General features: G+C 41.4%; 1 protein-coding gene across 1 annotated transcript in view; it reads right to left on the reverse strand.

Annotated features, from left to right (window-relative positions):
• ARHGAP6 (Rho GTPase activating protein 6) overlaps positions 1 to 16,074 on the reverse strand; it is a 166,996-nt gene that overhangs the window by 59,224 nt on the left and 91,698 nt on the right. The window contains exon 2 of the mRNA XM_082337824.1: positions 3,897 to 4,056. Coding sequence (XP_082193950.1) covers positions 3,897 to 4,056 — 160 coding nt within the window. The remainder of the gene's footprint in view (positions 1 to 3,896; positions 4,057 to 16,074) is intronic.

The following is a 16,074-nucleotide window of genomic DNA, read 5'->3' on the forward strand; positions in this document are numbered from 1 at the left end:
TACATGCTGGTTAAGCAAATTCTTGTGGGAGGTGGTCCCCTCTCTGTGACCACAGGATATTTAACTAAGAGATGTCAGTAATGTGCTTCATTAACTGTAATAGCTGCAGTACAGCAGAGGAGAGAGATTACATATGAGGTATTACATTCTACGCATTCCTCTGCAAGTATGGGAATAGCCAGATGTGCCCTAAAAGTGCTATCTGCACTTGCTGTGACAAACAGGCTTCTGAGCATGGGAGGACGAAAACATTATGAAGAAGCAACCAATAGTGGCATGACTGTGATTATAAAGATAACGGCAGATGGTTCTGTACTCTGACTTAACTTCCAGGCAAGCATGTTTGGCACAAATACTTGTTACCCGAGAACAATGAATTTTTACTTTCCACAATACCTGTGCCAGTAAACGTCTTTACTCAAATGCCTGCAGGAAGCAAATGCCCAGCAGGTACAAGCATGTTCTGATGTCAGTCACTCACAAGTTTTGAAGAACACTCAAGAACCACAAGCAATCCCAACTTGTAAAACTACTTTCTGTATTTTCTAATACATAGATTATCCCACTAACCTCTGCTCCTGAGTATTTTCATGCAGCATTCTCCAAAGCAGAAGCTGTACAGCACATCTTGGGTCGGAGCAATCTGCAGTATCAGTACAGGCTGGGGGATGAAGGGATTGAGAGCAGCCCGGCCCAGAAGGACTTGGGGGTACTGACAGATGAAAAGCTGGATGTGAGCTGGCAATGTGTGCTTGCAGCCCAGAAGGCCAACCGTATCCTGGGCTCCATCAAAAGAAGCGTGGCCAGCAGGGCGAGGGAGGTGATTCTGCCCCTCTGCTCTGCTCTGGTGAGACCCCACCTGCAGCATTGCGTCCAGCTCTGGGGTCCTCAACACAGGAAGGACATGGACCTGTTGGAGAGGGTCCAGAGGAGGGCCTCAAAAATCATCAGAGGGATGGAGCACCTCTCCTATGAAGACAGGCTGAGAGAGTTGGGGTTGTTCAGCCTGGAGAAGAGAAGGCTGTGGGGAGACCTTATTGCAGCCTTTCAGTACTTAAAAGGGGCTTATAAGAAAGATGGAGAGGGACTTTTTAGCAGGGCCAGTAGCGATAGGACAAGGGGTAATGGTTTTAAACTAAAAGAGGCTAGATTCAAACTAGGTATAAGGAAGAAATTTTTTACAATGAGGGTGGTGAAACACTGGGACGGGTTGCCCAGAGAGGTGGTAGACGCCCCATCCTTGGAAACATTCAAGGCCAGGCTGGATGGGGCTCTGAGCAACCTGATCTAGTTGACGATGTCCCTGTTCATTGCAGGGGGGTTGGACCAGATGACCTTTAAAGGTCCCTTCCATCCCAAAGCATTCTATGATTCTATGATTCTTTCTATACCTGGATCTCTCCAGACCTAGAGAGCTTCCCCAGTTCTACACATCACTTTTTTTCTCTCTCTCTTTTTAAGAAAGAGAAAAAGTTTAACAGCCTTCAGTCTGTTTTTAACTTGAGGCACAAATAATTGTGATGGAGTTTTATGTTATTTGTATTCCTGCATGCCCAGAGTGCCTGAGCCTGTTTCACCCTGCTATTCACACTGCTAAAACTTGAAATTCTCGATTTACAGAGTCCTGTGATTCTCCATTTACAAAGTCCAGCAAATCAGCTGGATGGCTACCTGCACCCTCTTACCGTACATTTTCATTCTACACCACTCAAGAGTGATGGGACCATGAGGTGGACTTCAGAAGAGTCTCTGTAAAGGGCCTAAACTGTAGTAAATTAAGAATACAGTAGATTCGTATTCTCCTGCCAACATGCTGGCACAGATTTAATGTGGTGGAGTGACAGAATGATTATTATTTACACATATTGCGGTACGCCAAAATTGGTGCCACATTTAGAAACAGGATGGACAGTTAAATACTAGATGCACCTTAATTCTAGCTACTACCTTCACTTCCTCAACAGATGATACTACATCTTAAAACTCAATTGCACTGGCTGTGCATTCACCCTGCATACCTTAGAACACAGAAAAATTCATGATCTAGTCATTCAGAGCAAGTATGCAGATATGAAATAATATGCCTCTTATCAGTAATCTCACTGGTAAATCTAATCTGAATAGCAGAACTGAATAGCTAATTTATTTCTCATCTAAACTGAAGCAAAAGATACATGAAATGATGGGGCCAGCCATAGAGATGAAACTGGAAACGGGGTTCCCGAGTTTGTGAAGTGACTTTCATTTTAAGATGCTTCACCAGAGTCTGTATTATTCTTACTTAGTTTTTATGCATGAAATTATACTTTTCAGACTCAATAAATCTAAAATTAATTACACATTATATATTTACCCATGTATATATATGCTGTGAAAATAAAAACTGTTCTTGTGTGTGATCTGAACCTGAAAGAGTCAACAGTTCCTAGTCTGAAAGCCCTGGCAGCACTGTGCCAAGTTGGCTGTGACTCCAAAGCAGAAGAAGAGTGGGTTGACTGGGAAGAGACCCTGGCTTTCCCAGATGGTTGGCCTTTCATGGCAGCCCCAGGAGGAAACAGCAAGAACAACGCAAAACCAGTATTCACTCTCCAAAGCTCCAAGTTTCTGAATATGAATATGTATACTCTATTGTCTTGGATGGTATTGCCTCCATGTATGCATATTCATCTCCCACTGGAACTGCCACTGGCAGTTCAGACTGCCATAAAATATTGTAGTGCCTTTAGTCATCCAGTTCCTCATACGAATGTCCCGTAAAATTATTTTCATACTCATGGAGTATTTTTTGAGGGACCAGGGGAGCTGTGGTGGGGCTTGGAGAAGTTGATTTTATCCATCTCATTACAAACTGATGCCCTGCTCTAAGTGGTCAGTTGGACTTCTTTGTTTTTGGCAGGAGTTCTCTGCAGATCCTAAAAAGCTGTTGAATACCCAAGCTGATGTCTTTCACATTTGTTCTTCTCCACACCATTTTCATTGACTAGCCAGCTTTTTTCTGCTTAATTTTGATTCATTCAAAAACTGGTCCTGTGGCATCATTGTGTATGTACTGCCACACAGTACCTCTCCTCATAGCCAAAGGTGAGAATTCAGTGGCCCCTTGTTATCCCTTAAATAAGTACACAACAATTGGAAAGAAACAACAGGAAAGCCAGATTTGCAAATGGTTGTATCATAGCACAACAGCTGTCTTTGCTAGGCTTGTTCTCCAGCCTGCAGGAAACAATGGAAACTTTCACATTATTTTTAGTGAGGTTTAGATCTCTTCCACAGTAACCTAAGTACAAGTCTACTACATGCGGGTATCCTGCATCAGGATCCTGATAGCTGACCTTCTCCTTTTCACTTGATCTCCTGTTCCTTAGGAGTTCAATGTTTTATGCTGAAAATTAACGTGTTTTCTAGGAAATAATCACCACTGTCTTTAGGAAAACTTGGGTAGGATTCATCTTATTTGATGCAGATGTCTTCACGGTCTGTCTGACTACTGATGCTTGTCTTCCTCCAGAGCCAATACAATACAGAGTGAAAAAGCCACTTCTGTGGTATGATCTATCTGACCTACATAGATGTATACTTTTGGATGTCAGGAAGTGTAAGAAAAGCCTTTTCCTCTCAACTGAGTATCAAGAGATCCTAGCATGAATAGGTCTGAGTTAGGTTACCTACCCTGTTGACATCTGTCTTTGATCAGATGATCCCACCCCAGGTGGCCTGAGTTGGACATCGTAGACAAACATTACTAGCCATTTTTACGTAGTTACTATGCTTAAGCAAAAATGAAATAGAAGACAGTGTCTGCGGAATAAACAATCTAGTGTTTTCTCCCTTTTATTGCTGTGATATGAAGTCAGTGGCTTAGCAATCTAAACAGAGATGGTTTATCAAGCCCTTACCTTTGGGGATAGTAATCTGACAGCCCAGGTCACAGTCCTGCTGCAACTGATAAAAAGCCACTTCCTGCAGCCGAGCACGCTCCAGCTCCGAGAGGCTTTGAACGGGAACTGACTTCAGCCGAACGCTGCGCCCTGACATGCTGTTCCAAGTGAAATCACCCTACAGGAAATCAAATGGAAAAATATGAAGCACCATATGGTATGCGCAGTTTAATAAACAGAACCATCTCTTTTACTGCTAGGAAAAACAACACAGGTCCTCTTTTCTAAAAGGCCATTTTCTTGGACATCTCTAGCCTTTCAAATATCTTTGTTTTCCTAAGAGCAGCATTCCTTAAAAGGAGTACAGACATGCAAAACAAAAAGTCAATTCTGTCTGAAACCATTTAACCAAGTATTGTTGCAAAAACATTAGGATTCCAGTAACCAAAAGCACAAAGCAGGAAAAAAAAAAAAGCACCCTTGCCTGTTTTTCCCAGTTTACTTTCTTTGCACAGTACTCAGTTGTCACTTCATTCCTTTCCCCGCAGTCAGTCAGAGATGCAGACCTCCACAGGTACATGGACAACACGCATCTTATCTCCCCCGACTTTCTAATCCCATTCCACCAGACTGTTCAGAGAGTGCACAGGCAGAGCCCCTTCTCTTTTCTAACGCATCCCATCCCCTCCTTATGACGATATTGTGTTTAGACAAAGATCAACTAAAGGACGAGCTGTTTCACATTTTTGAAAAGCCATAATAACAACGTATGCGTTAAAATTTATACAGGAAAACAACGTGAGATATGCTACATCTCTGTAAGGTACCAATTACGCTTGGAAAGCAAATCAAAAGCTTTCGCTGTTCTATCTCCCACCTGTGATAACACATACAAAAAGCTATTCTCTTAGTATTTAGCTTGGGCAAGTGAAGTAATCATTAGTCAAAGAGAAATGCAAGCACACAAACAAGCTTAAAGGCTGACAATTAACTTCAAGCAAGAACTTCAGAATTCATCAAAGCATCATCAAAGAGCGCATTTTAGCACTACAGGGAAAGAAAGAAGAATTTGTTTTTCATTCTAACCATGTTAAAAAAAATATACATCAAACTTGTTAGTAGGTATAACCTGATGCAGCTGTGGATAATGGAAAAACTCTGATGTACATCAGCTGAGCTGTAAAGACAAATCCAACAACCTGCTCTTCATCACAACATGGCAGACTTACAATTAACAAACTTCACTCTCATTTTAAGTTCTCATTTACAGTTTAAATTTCAACATTTGTACCTTCACTGCATGCTCATTTTTTCACTGTTCGCTTATAATTCATCTGTTCTGCACACACATCTGCAGTCAAAGGATGCCCATTGACTTTAAAAGACATTGCCTGAAGCTCCTTATTACAAAAATCAGTGTGTGTGTGTATATATATATGTGCAGACATACAACCTGTATATATATTTGTGTATACAAACACATACACGTACCTATATATGCATAGCTATGACTGTGTGTCTGTATTCACATATGTGTATGAGACAAAAACAATTCACAAATATGCAGCACCATCCAGCAATACAGATCAAACGAATTACACATTAAACACCATTTCTTACAATGCATGAAGTATGTTTGAGTTCATCAAGGAAGGTTTTTTCATAGTATTTTTTGTAAGTCATTAGGCAACCATAATAGATGAAGCTGTTACCTCAATGTGAACAACTGCACATCTGTACACTCAACGCATGTACTATGCTCAGTATCTTTATGATATTTATATATAGATGGGCCACATATGCAAACTTCTATGCTAGCCCAGTATTTGACTACTGGAATTTGTTCCTTCATTTTTTGCCTCTTCATCTCTTCTTGCTCTTCTAGTGCCTTACTGTTGATGAGCTAGACTTAGTAATCTCAAACTAAAGGTTTGCACAGTGACACAAGCCAAGCTGACTAGCTTAACTCAAGCAAAACCAAAGCAGCAAGAGTCACATAAACCTTCTTTGCAAACTGCAAGTAAACATTTACATTTTTTGAAAAGCTGTTGTCATTTATAGATAAAAGTGATAGAGAACAGAATCCACAACCAGACAATGTATACTAAGAAACTAATTCCTTTCCAACCCTGATAATGCAAAAGAAACTTTACAAGTACAGAAATATGCAATTTAATCGTCATGAACATATGATGTACAAAATGTTCTACAGTCAAAATGGTACAGAGAGAGAAACATAGGTCTTTATAGTAGGGTTTGGGGGTATTTTATCTTACCAATTTCTCCAAGATGAGCATTTTCATAAACAAAAATATCACTGATATGTCTACCATGAAAAATTTCAAACCGAGATATTTAGTTTTGAAACAGGAATGGGAAGCAAAAAGGATACCCATTAGAAAACGCTGAGGTAAGAGAATATTTATACTGTTTAGGACATACCCTGTTTCCCGTAGAGCACAAAAAACAAGGGGTGCATGGATCTTTTATGGATCTTTTAGGAATTACCATAAATTAAATAAATATTTGTTAACTGTATTTTGTGTGGACACATGAATTATTGCTCTTTTTTGGATAAAGGGCAAGTAATAAATTACCAAGGGCAAATCTAACTCTGGAGGTAACTCCGCATCCTCTGCCTTATTATCTCTGAGTTAGGTCTGTAACCACAAGCAGTGAGCTGTGCCACTGCAATGCCCAGCTCAAACATTAGCCCCGTCAAACCAGTTGAACTCGGTGAGACAGGGCTTGCTAGCTGTGGTACAGCCCTGCATTAGTATCCTGCTTTAGGGACCCCAATAAGCCTCTTTTTGTACAGAGCTGTGCTGCTTTATATGAGCAGAGCAGCCAACTCAGCACTGGCTCAGGAATCCTACCCAGGCTAAATTCACCTTAATATGGGAGCACCCCACCTAATTTTTTTATAGGAGGTCAAGGGTTTAAAACCAAGGGCAAGAAGAAAGCACCCAACAAGATTATGAGGGCTGTTCCTTGCAACCAGGTTTTTTACTCTGGCAGTCTGCAAGCTCCCAGTATGTCCCTGGTGCTCACGGGGTTGGCTCTGTCTGGCTAAAAACAGGGGAATGCAAGCTCTGTACCTTCCAACACCACAACAGGTCGCTGAGCAGCGATAAAGAACGTGGAATCACTCTGTCCAGTTGCTGTGCGCTACAGAAGACATTCCTATTTTACACACGATGGGTCTGATAAAATCTCTTGCTAGGTCACATTAACATAGGTTTTTATTATGCTAATGGAACACATGACTAATTAGCTAAAATATTTTTGGAAAATCATGTGTTAGGGCCAGTGGAATCTCCTAATCTGCTAAAGAAGTGAGAGGCTCAAGAAATGTTTCCTTGAAAAAGTCTGTTTTATTTGGCAAATAAATATCACTGTCTTCTATGAGCCCAAACACAGTATTTGATAATTCAATCTATTCAAAGATTCCTATGCTTTGTGTGACACAAGGTAAATTAAAAGCCTCCTCTTCCTTCTAAAGCACTCTACAATTTTATGTACAGCCTGTAAATTACTGCAAAATCAACCAGGCTTGGGAGAGGTCCAGAAAAGTTAAGGTCCCTTGGAGAATGGGTGCTGGTGCAATTACATCAGTCACATCTGCCTAAAGCTAGTCTCCACTCTGTGGGGCAACCAAAGGAGGGAAAGGGCAGGACAGATACAGAGAATATCTTCTGTTTCTCTCTCCATATGAGGAGGAACATTTCATCAGCCTACTTCAACATCAGCCTGACATAGCTCCTTGCAGAAGCCTAAGAGGAGCAGAAGATCTTTAACCACCAAGTCAGAGTGACTTTGTTTTTGAAGTTCATGCCCTGCATATGTGTTCAGACATACATACACAGCTTCTTCTCTATTGTTTAGATTGTAGGATTGTAGGTATGACCTGCAAATGGCTCCTTCATCACCAAGAAGGAAAAAAATAAAACAACACAAAAACAGAGAAGAGTGCAAACAGAAATCTTGCTCTGGGATGAAGTGATCAGCCTGGCAGGACACAAACTGCTAACTGCAAAGGTGCTTTCATAACTGACTTTTACAAAAGCTTAAACCAGACTAAAAGCCTTCTCTGGTTTCTTTTACCAACCAGCCACTTCTTTTCCCTCACAAGTCTCCAGCTTCAGCTGCATTTTCTCTCTGTCCCTCCCACTAACATCTAACATCTTTCCTCCACTCAACCGAGCCGTTCACTTATCGGGTAAGTAACTAAAATACTAGAGCAGATGGCTCAGCAAAGGAGATGACTGATTAACTGCATCTTGTGCCTTTGAAGGATCTGTCCACTCTTCCCGTATTTCTTGACCACAGCCATAAGCACATTTTTAATAAGATGCAGACTGCAGTTTTACTAATACTCTTTCAAGCATTATTTTTTTTAATGGGTTGGATGTTCAGTGGCTTCAAAATAAACATTAAGTGGTACATCCTGACTTAAGTAACACTATGCACCTAAATTACTCTTAAGCATGTGTAGCCTATTCTTGTGTACCTGACCTCTTTCTCCTGAGCCTCCGACACACAGTCTTTCAGATGTCTTTTAGTGAAGTCTTGTTCTTCTGTCCTTGGTTGACAACTAGTGCAAGGAATCCTGTATGTACAAATCTACAGGCAATGATCAACCTCTGTTGATCTCTGCAGTTTTAACCCTTAGTGAGTAATGTGGATCGTGCACACGGTGGGAAATAAGAATCCCCACACATGGCAGTTTTAGATAACACAAATTCTAATGCAAGATAGAGAAAGCAATTTTTATCTTACTGCATTATTGTTATTGTTAATTACTTCAGTCTGTACTCATTTAGGTAAATGCCATTATCAGATTAGCTGTCTACTTTTCATTAGTCTTTTGCTCAAATCCATTTGAAACCACTAAGAACAAACCCAATTATGTCTACTTGTTTTTCTCCTACCCTAGCAACACTTAGCTATGTGCTTGTATTTAGATGGGTCTCCACTGTAAAAGAATTCAGTATTTTTGCACACAAAAAGATTATATTGCAAATAGCATGGCAAATAGAGCATTACAATGTCTTAATTCTGTTTGCTTAATTACTTCTTTAAGCTTCATGAAACCGCATACCATTGCCACTTTATAAACCTTTCAGCTACCTTGGTCATTTATTTCAACTCTTTCTAAAATTATTTCCAGACTCCTCAGGCATAAACTCCCACAATGTGACTGCTGGTACAGGTAATCCCTCTCTTCCTCACTTCCCTGGTGTTGCTGTTAGGATGAACCAAAACCAATTCTGAAGTGAAAGCCAGTCACTCCGGTACAGCTACATACTCTACCACATGAAATCAATGTACAGCATACTGTTCCTGGACAGGATGAGAATTAAGGAGAAGGGGAAAGTAAACTATGTTAAATATCCATTTTAGCATTACATGCAGTTAAGGACTGCGTGGCCAGTCCTTTACTAATGCCATCCTAGATAACCACCTGCAGATTAATGAAGAGTTAGGAAACAACTGGATGGTATGAGTTTGCTACGGCCTCACTCTCTCTGCCACCCTGTTTCCAGGTGCTCTTCTGTAGCCAGCGCAGCTCATGACAGGCAGCGCACTGGTTTCCAGCTGGCATGACAAACTCCTGCAACCTAGGACGCTCTGGCATCTCCAAACACAGCAGGCATCACACAGCTCCTCCCAAGGGATTGCTAGTATCACAAAAGACGACAAGACTTTCAGAGTAATGAAATAGCATCTAAATACTAAATTCAAAGAAGCACAGGACTTGCTGCACGACATCGAAGCATTCAGAGGAAGGTATCTGAACACGGATGCACAAAGTATGGGGCCCCAACAATTAATCTTCATTAAGAAAGACTGACTTCATTAAGGTCGTTATCTAGGGTGAGATCCTGTTCCCCTTGATGTCAGTGGCAAACCTATTAATATAATGTCTCCACTAGGAAGAGAGTAAGTACAGTCCAGATGATCCTGTGTTACAGTTCGGAGCCTTGCACTAACATTACCTTATCTCATGCTATATTGTACTCGTGTGTATTAAATAATGTATGTACAGAAAAAGCTATTAGTTTCATCAAAAAGATCACGCTTCACAAAACAGTGGTTTAGATATCAAAACAATTTAATGGCAATTACTATAGCCATAGTGTTGCCCAAGACAGACACTTCCTCGCTCCTGACTAGCATCCTGTCTCATTCCCAAGCCTGAAAATCCATGTACTCATGATCGGTACTAGAAGACAACCCCTGTGGGACACTGGAAAGCGGTATTCCCCACAGGAGAGGCAGAATTCACATCCACAGCAGAAATACTTCACCTAGCAAGACAGCATGAACCAGGGTCAGGTAAAGACACACACTTCAGAATATCACAATGGTGATTTCCACTTATCGGGGGGGTGGGAAAGCCCTTCTAACTTTAGTCTAAGGGTAAACAGGCAGTGGAAGAACGAGCATGCTTTCACAGCAGTATTAAAATTCCTGAAATAAAGGGAAAAATATTTCCTGTTCTTCTACAATCAACCTCTCCAAGTTTTCCAAATGCCTCAGGATACTATTTCATGTTTAGAATACTTAAAAAATATTCTCTTAAAAAAAAAAATTGATGTGTAATGGAGATGTATTTAATTCCTTTTCTGACATTAATAAACATGAAGGATGTACAAAGGTATTGCCTAGCAAAATATTCATCCCTAACACACCCACTCTGTACTGAACTTTTTTATACATCCAGAAAACCAACCTCCAGAAGTTAGAAAGCTATATTAAAATGCATCAAAATACATGTTCAGATTTTCTGAATTTCTTACTTCAGCAGATATGAATATTTTTGGAAGAATTTATCCAGAAGCACCACAATTAGAGCCAGAAGGGGCCAAACACTTTTTTGGAGGTGCCAAAATGGAGACAGAACACCTTAAAAAGCCTAGATGCAACTGTAAGATTACAGTTGAAATTTTGTCAGTCTTCACGTAAACAGGTTTCCATGTATTTTTGTTAGTAAAAGAGAATTAAGTCATATTGCAATACTCTGAATTTTGCTGCAGGTTGAGAGTACACGCACAGCTGTCACAACCACGACCACATGCAGTAACAAGCTGAACTGCAGTAATTAAACCATCTGAGACCATAGTAATGGGCTACAGTACAAAATCCAGAGGCTTTCTCAATCTCAACACAAGAGATCTGGGATAGCCTGGATTGATAAAGAGGAGAATTCTTATCCCTTTTATCGGTTCATATATTGTGTATTTTGAGAGGTTGGTGCTACGTTTTTCTCAAATGTTAAAATAGTTTCCTGCTTCAGCAGGGATGACGTGAACTCTGCAATCTAATGGCAGTTGACCCAAAATCGAATACAATAGCTGCATGAGTATTATTTTCAGCGGTAAAGCTGCCTTAAATAGACCCCGCTCCAGCTTCTGTGACCAACACAAACGTGCTCCCAACAGCCCTCAATGCTCAGCTGCTCGTGAAGCTGAACAAGGAACCACAGGCCATGCTACACCAAAGACTGGCATGTCCTCTCACGTCTTCTCTGAGGTTTCCTGTGCCCCAAGCCACGGAAAAGGTGGGCTCTGCCCCAAGGACAACCTTTGCTCAACACTGCAGGTTGCAGCATCCATTCATGCCACGAATGCCATCCATTCATGTTACGCTCTTACTAAACGTAAAGATTTCCAATGAGATTTCAAATATGAAATAGTGCTCTTTCTCCTAAGCCTAACAAGATTAATGTTAAGCATATGAAAAAATAAGGCAGAAACTATATGTGAAACGCATTTAAACAATTTTGATTAAACAAATATAATCATACGTCCTATCTGTAGCTTTACTGGTCCTGAAGTAGTACATAATGCCCCGGGGTGAAGCAATAAGGATCTCCGCTAGCACAGCACAGAAGTTAACTATTTCTGAATCCAATAATAAGTATTAATGTGACTGCAGCCAATGCTTTGAACAGTTAGGAGTGGCATCTATTTCTATTATGTTCGGTATAAAAGAAAAAATTGCAACATTTTAGAGAGAAGTAAATGATCTACTATTTGAAAGAGCGGATGCACATGAGAAAGGACACACTATCATCTCCAAGCATGCAAAAATCATATCAGCCTGAGTATTGTATACAAGGCTAAAAATATATATTTGAGTACTTTAGTTTACCTCCTGGATTTTGAGCTTTTAAGATACATGTAGATTACATTATTTGACTTGAGCATACCATAAGAATCTCATAATAAAGTAAGATAAAATAATTAATTCCATGACTCCAAGAACTGGTATTTGACTAATAGTAAAGCCTTTAATTCAATACAAACCCCTATTCTTATTGTTTCAAGTGGTTCAAACCAGTATTTTCTATATACTGGTATTACTTACAGAAAGGGGTTTGGGTCTAAGGAAAATGAGATCTGTTGCACATGTGGAAAACAGCCATTTTGACTGCCTACATACTAGGTCTGGTTGGAAAACAATTCTAGGGTTTTTTTCGTCTTTTTGGGGGGCAATGGGGTAGGTGTGATTTCATTGATAGGAACAAAATGCAAGACATCTCCAAATATTTACATCTGGAAGCAGAGTGAGAACTCTCAGTTACTCAGCTAAGACACAGAGGACTCAGCGAGAGGTCTGTACTACCTGGCTTAGAGCAAGAGCTGGAACCAGGCTTTACCCCACCCCCGGCAAATGCCCTAATCAGGGGGCTACTGACTACTCTAGCATCTACCCCCAGTACTATACTGAACCTTGGTAGAGATTGCCAGCCCCGCCTGCAAACTCATTATGTGAATGGCTACTCTCAGAGCTGACTTAGACACCCCCAACAGTAACTACCCACTCACTCCGTACTGCGACCGTGGGTGCTCCCTCATGCACATTCTCTCTTTCACAGCCTGGGCTGAAGTAAAGGCATTTTAGGAGCTGTTTTCTTATTTATGGAAGTTGTCCTTGAGTCATGAGTTTATATCATCAGCCAGCAGTGTTGCAGGTGTTAGCGACAGAGCACGCATGCCTCTAGGAGGCAGGGACAGGCACAGTTCAAACATGCAGAAAGTAAGCAATTAGCTTTTAAGGATTAGGAGCTTTCACTTCATTTGCTACATAATCACTCTACGCTTCCATTTTGGTTTTATCGCTCTCACACTATGTTCATGTGTGCAAACACCATCCTGTCCTACACACTGATGCCAGGTGTAGCCTGGGAGAAGTCTGTACCACTAAGTGAGTTGCAGTGCTCTGCCAATCTACTCCAGTTTATTGGGACGGTGTTTCTTGCTTTGTTTTGTTTTTGTTTTTGTTTTTGTTTTGTTTTTTTTGGGGGGGGGGGAGGGTGGTGGTGGGTTTTTTTTTTGTTTGTTTGTTTGTTTGTTTGGTGTTTTTTCCCCAAGATCTGGGATATCAAATTCCACCCACATCGGCAGCCGTTTTGATGACTCTGTCATTCTTCTGAAGAGCCTGCAAAGGCAATCCTCTATGGAAATGTTCAGAAAATACGGAAAGCCTAATAATTAGGGAAAATATCGTGAGTACAAAGAGGTGGCTTTGCACTCAGTAGCATTATAATTGCTTTTCATCTACGTAATTACTTTTCCTCTGTTTTCTCTGTATTGAAACAGTGCATGCTCTCTTCTTGCAATGCACAACAAAGGACAATACTTCAGCTTATTGAGAAGCACTACTTCAGCATTTCTTATAAAAAATATCCTGTTTGCACACATGAATCTGCTGATTTGCCATTAAGTTAAATACCAAACAAGAGTTTAAATATTTTTTAATAAACCACCTCAGCTACACTGGAACTATACAAACTGCTCTGAATGGATATATAGCCAATAGGTCAGATTGATGGATGAGTGTAGATACCTGGGAAGACCACTAAAGGGCACCTTGATGCTCATCATTGTCTATTAACATGGAGGCCCATTAAAAATGTGGCATTCCAAAGCAGAAAACGTAAAATGGATCCACACAAATAAAACCACTGTGCTGCAACATCAATTTTCAGGAGAAAGGTACATTTTGTAAACTGCCCCTGCAACCTGAGGCACCCCAAGTTGAAACTGTGTGCCTGCCAGACAGTCCGTGACTTCTTTCTTTGTTTTTAAGCAGCACATTTACTTTGGACAGAGAAAGGGAAAAATAGCCCAAAAAGTTCCCACTGTTATGAAAAACAGAAACAATTGCTAGAGTTACAAGCTCCTCACAGACGGAGCCAGAAGATGAACAGCTCTCGGTCTCTACTTTCTTTTACGCAGCTAACCCGAATTTAAAAATGCAACAATAACACAGTCACGGCCATCAAACCTGATGCCTACAGAAACTGTTATTTGCCAAACTGAACCTATGCAGCTGCAGCTGCCGTGCCATCAGCTTTCAATAGCCCTTTACCATCAGCATACTTTGCTCACGGCTGCCTGGGTTATATGCCCTTCGTGCACAAAGCATACAGAAAAGGATAAACATGTCATCACAGAATTCAAAGCAAGCCACCTGACGAAGCCACGCAAGTACAAATCAGCCTAATTATGCAGTTTGGTTTCAAAATGTTAATGCCACTTCTCATTCCATAGTTTCAGTCCTCTTAGTCCAACTATGAAAACAGACAAGGTCATGAAACTGGTCTGAAAACAAACAGTATTTGAAGGCTCTCTGTTTCTTGATGGACCTCCAGAGCCTGGTAAGTGGTCAGTAGTGCCAGCTTTTTCCCCCCACTGAATCAAAGCTGTTCTCTTTTCTTCAAATGTAGCTAAAGCACGAAAAAATTAAACCCGATGTCACTGTGAGCACCACATTCAGCATGTTCTCCATCACACTTATCTCTACGCCACTACGTACAAGATTATTCGGTTTCCTTACCCATTAACTAAGTTCTCTTGCGTCTTCTGTGTCCTTTAGTATTTGATCAAACCAGATTTGAATTAAGGACCTGGATCCAACTATGCCATTGCGTAAAGTAAGAGTAAGGCAAGAATAATGTCGTTGACCTGAAGCTGTGTACCAAGCGCCTGAGAGAGAGCCCAGCTGGAACAGCTGCGACTCCCAGGACACCTTTTGCTGCCAGATGTCATGAATCTTAGGGGGGGAAAAATTGATCTTTTCATTTCTCCACCTCAAAGCAAGCCGAGAGCCCAGCCCAGGGAAACGCCCAGTCACATGGACAAGTTGTGACCGGGTTCCCTGCTTCTTACTCCACAGGAGATGTCCCAAGACAGTGCAAGGAGTGGTGAGGAAGGGGCAGGTCTCCCCTCAAAAATCCTTCTCCCCCATGGCTGTGCAAGCTCAAAACCAGCTGTAACTGCCCAAACTCTCCCTATCAGGAGTAGCCGAAAGAGTGCTGGGTGCAGCTGCCACGGCTCCTTAGAGCACAGCGAGGAGCACTCGGCGGTTTCTGCCTGGCCTTCTCATGCAGTTAGTTTGGAGCTTTTTAAAACACCCTTGAAAACTTTCTACTGAAGCAGGCAGGCCAGCTATATTTATAACGTGGTTTTGACAACAGTAACACAGAGACTGAGCATTTTACACAGTTTGCTAGGGAAAAAAAATCCTTGATAAAGGCTCTGCTTCATAAATAATGTCTGTCATGTTCACAGTCCCCATACACAATGCTGTCATCTATAGTGCGTGGGCTGGGAGCGTAGGAAATTTGTGAAAAACAAACAGTGAATCACCAATGATTTTGATGGCAGCTCTGCCCTACGTGGCATTTCACCAAGTCATCATTCAGAGCGACAACTTTGTTTCTCGGCTGGCACGACTTAGCGGTTCATCTGATTGCTCACAGAACAGGAGAAACCACGGGCTGGAGTTTGTGGCAACGGCAAGGGAGATTATGTAAATTTTTTTTTTTTTTAATATATATCCACCGAGATGCTTCATGCACCTCTAAATCGAGGCAGGCTGAATAACCTCCCACGTGCCGGGGTAGGAGAGCCTGTGCTCACAGCTCAGAAATGCACGCAGCCCTTCCTGCTCGACATCTTGGCCACCAGTGCCTGCCTGGTAGCAGCAAACACAGACATCAGATGTCCCTAATGTCGGAGCCTTATCCAAAGCCACAGGAAATCAATACACAGGGCCTCAGCATTTTCAGTGCCTCTTCGATCAGACATCAAATCCTAAAATCATGCAGCTCCTCACCTCCGTTTCCAGTCTCTTTCCACGCCACTACCCAGGGCTGAGCGGTGCTAAGGATGGCCAGCACCAT

Source organism: Platalea leucorodia (genome assembly GCF_965183815.1).
Source record: "Platalea leucorodia genome assembly, chromosome: 2".
NCBI classification, from domain to species: Eukaryota; Metazoa; Chordata; class Aves; order Pelecaniformes; family Threskiornithidae; genus Platalea; species Platalea leucorodia.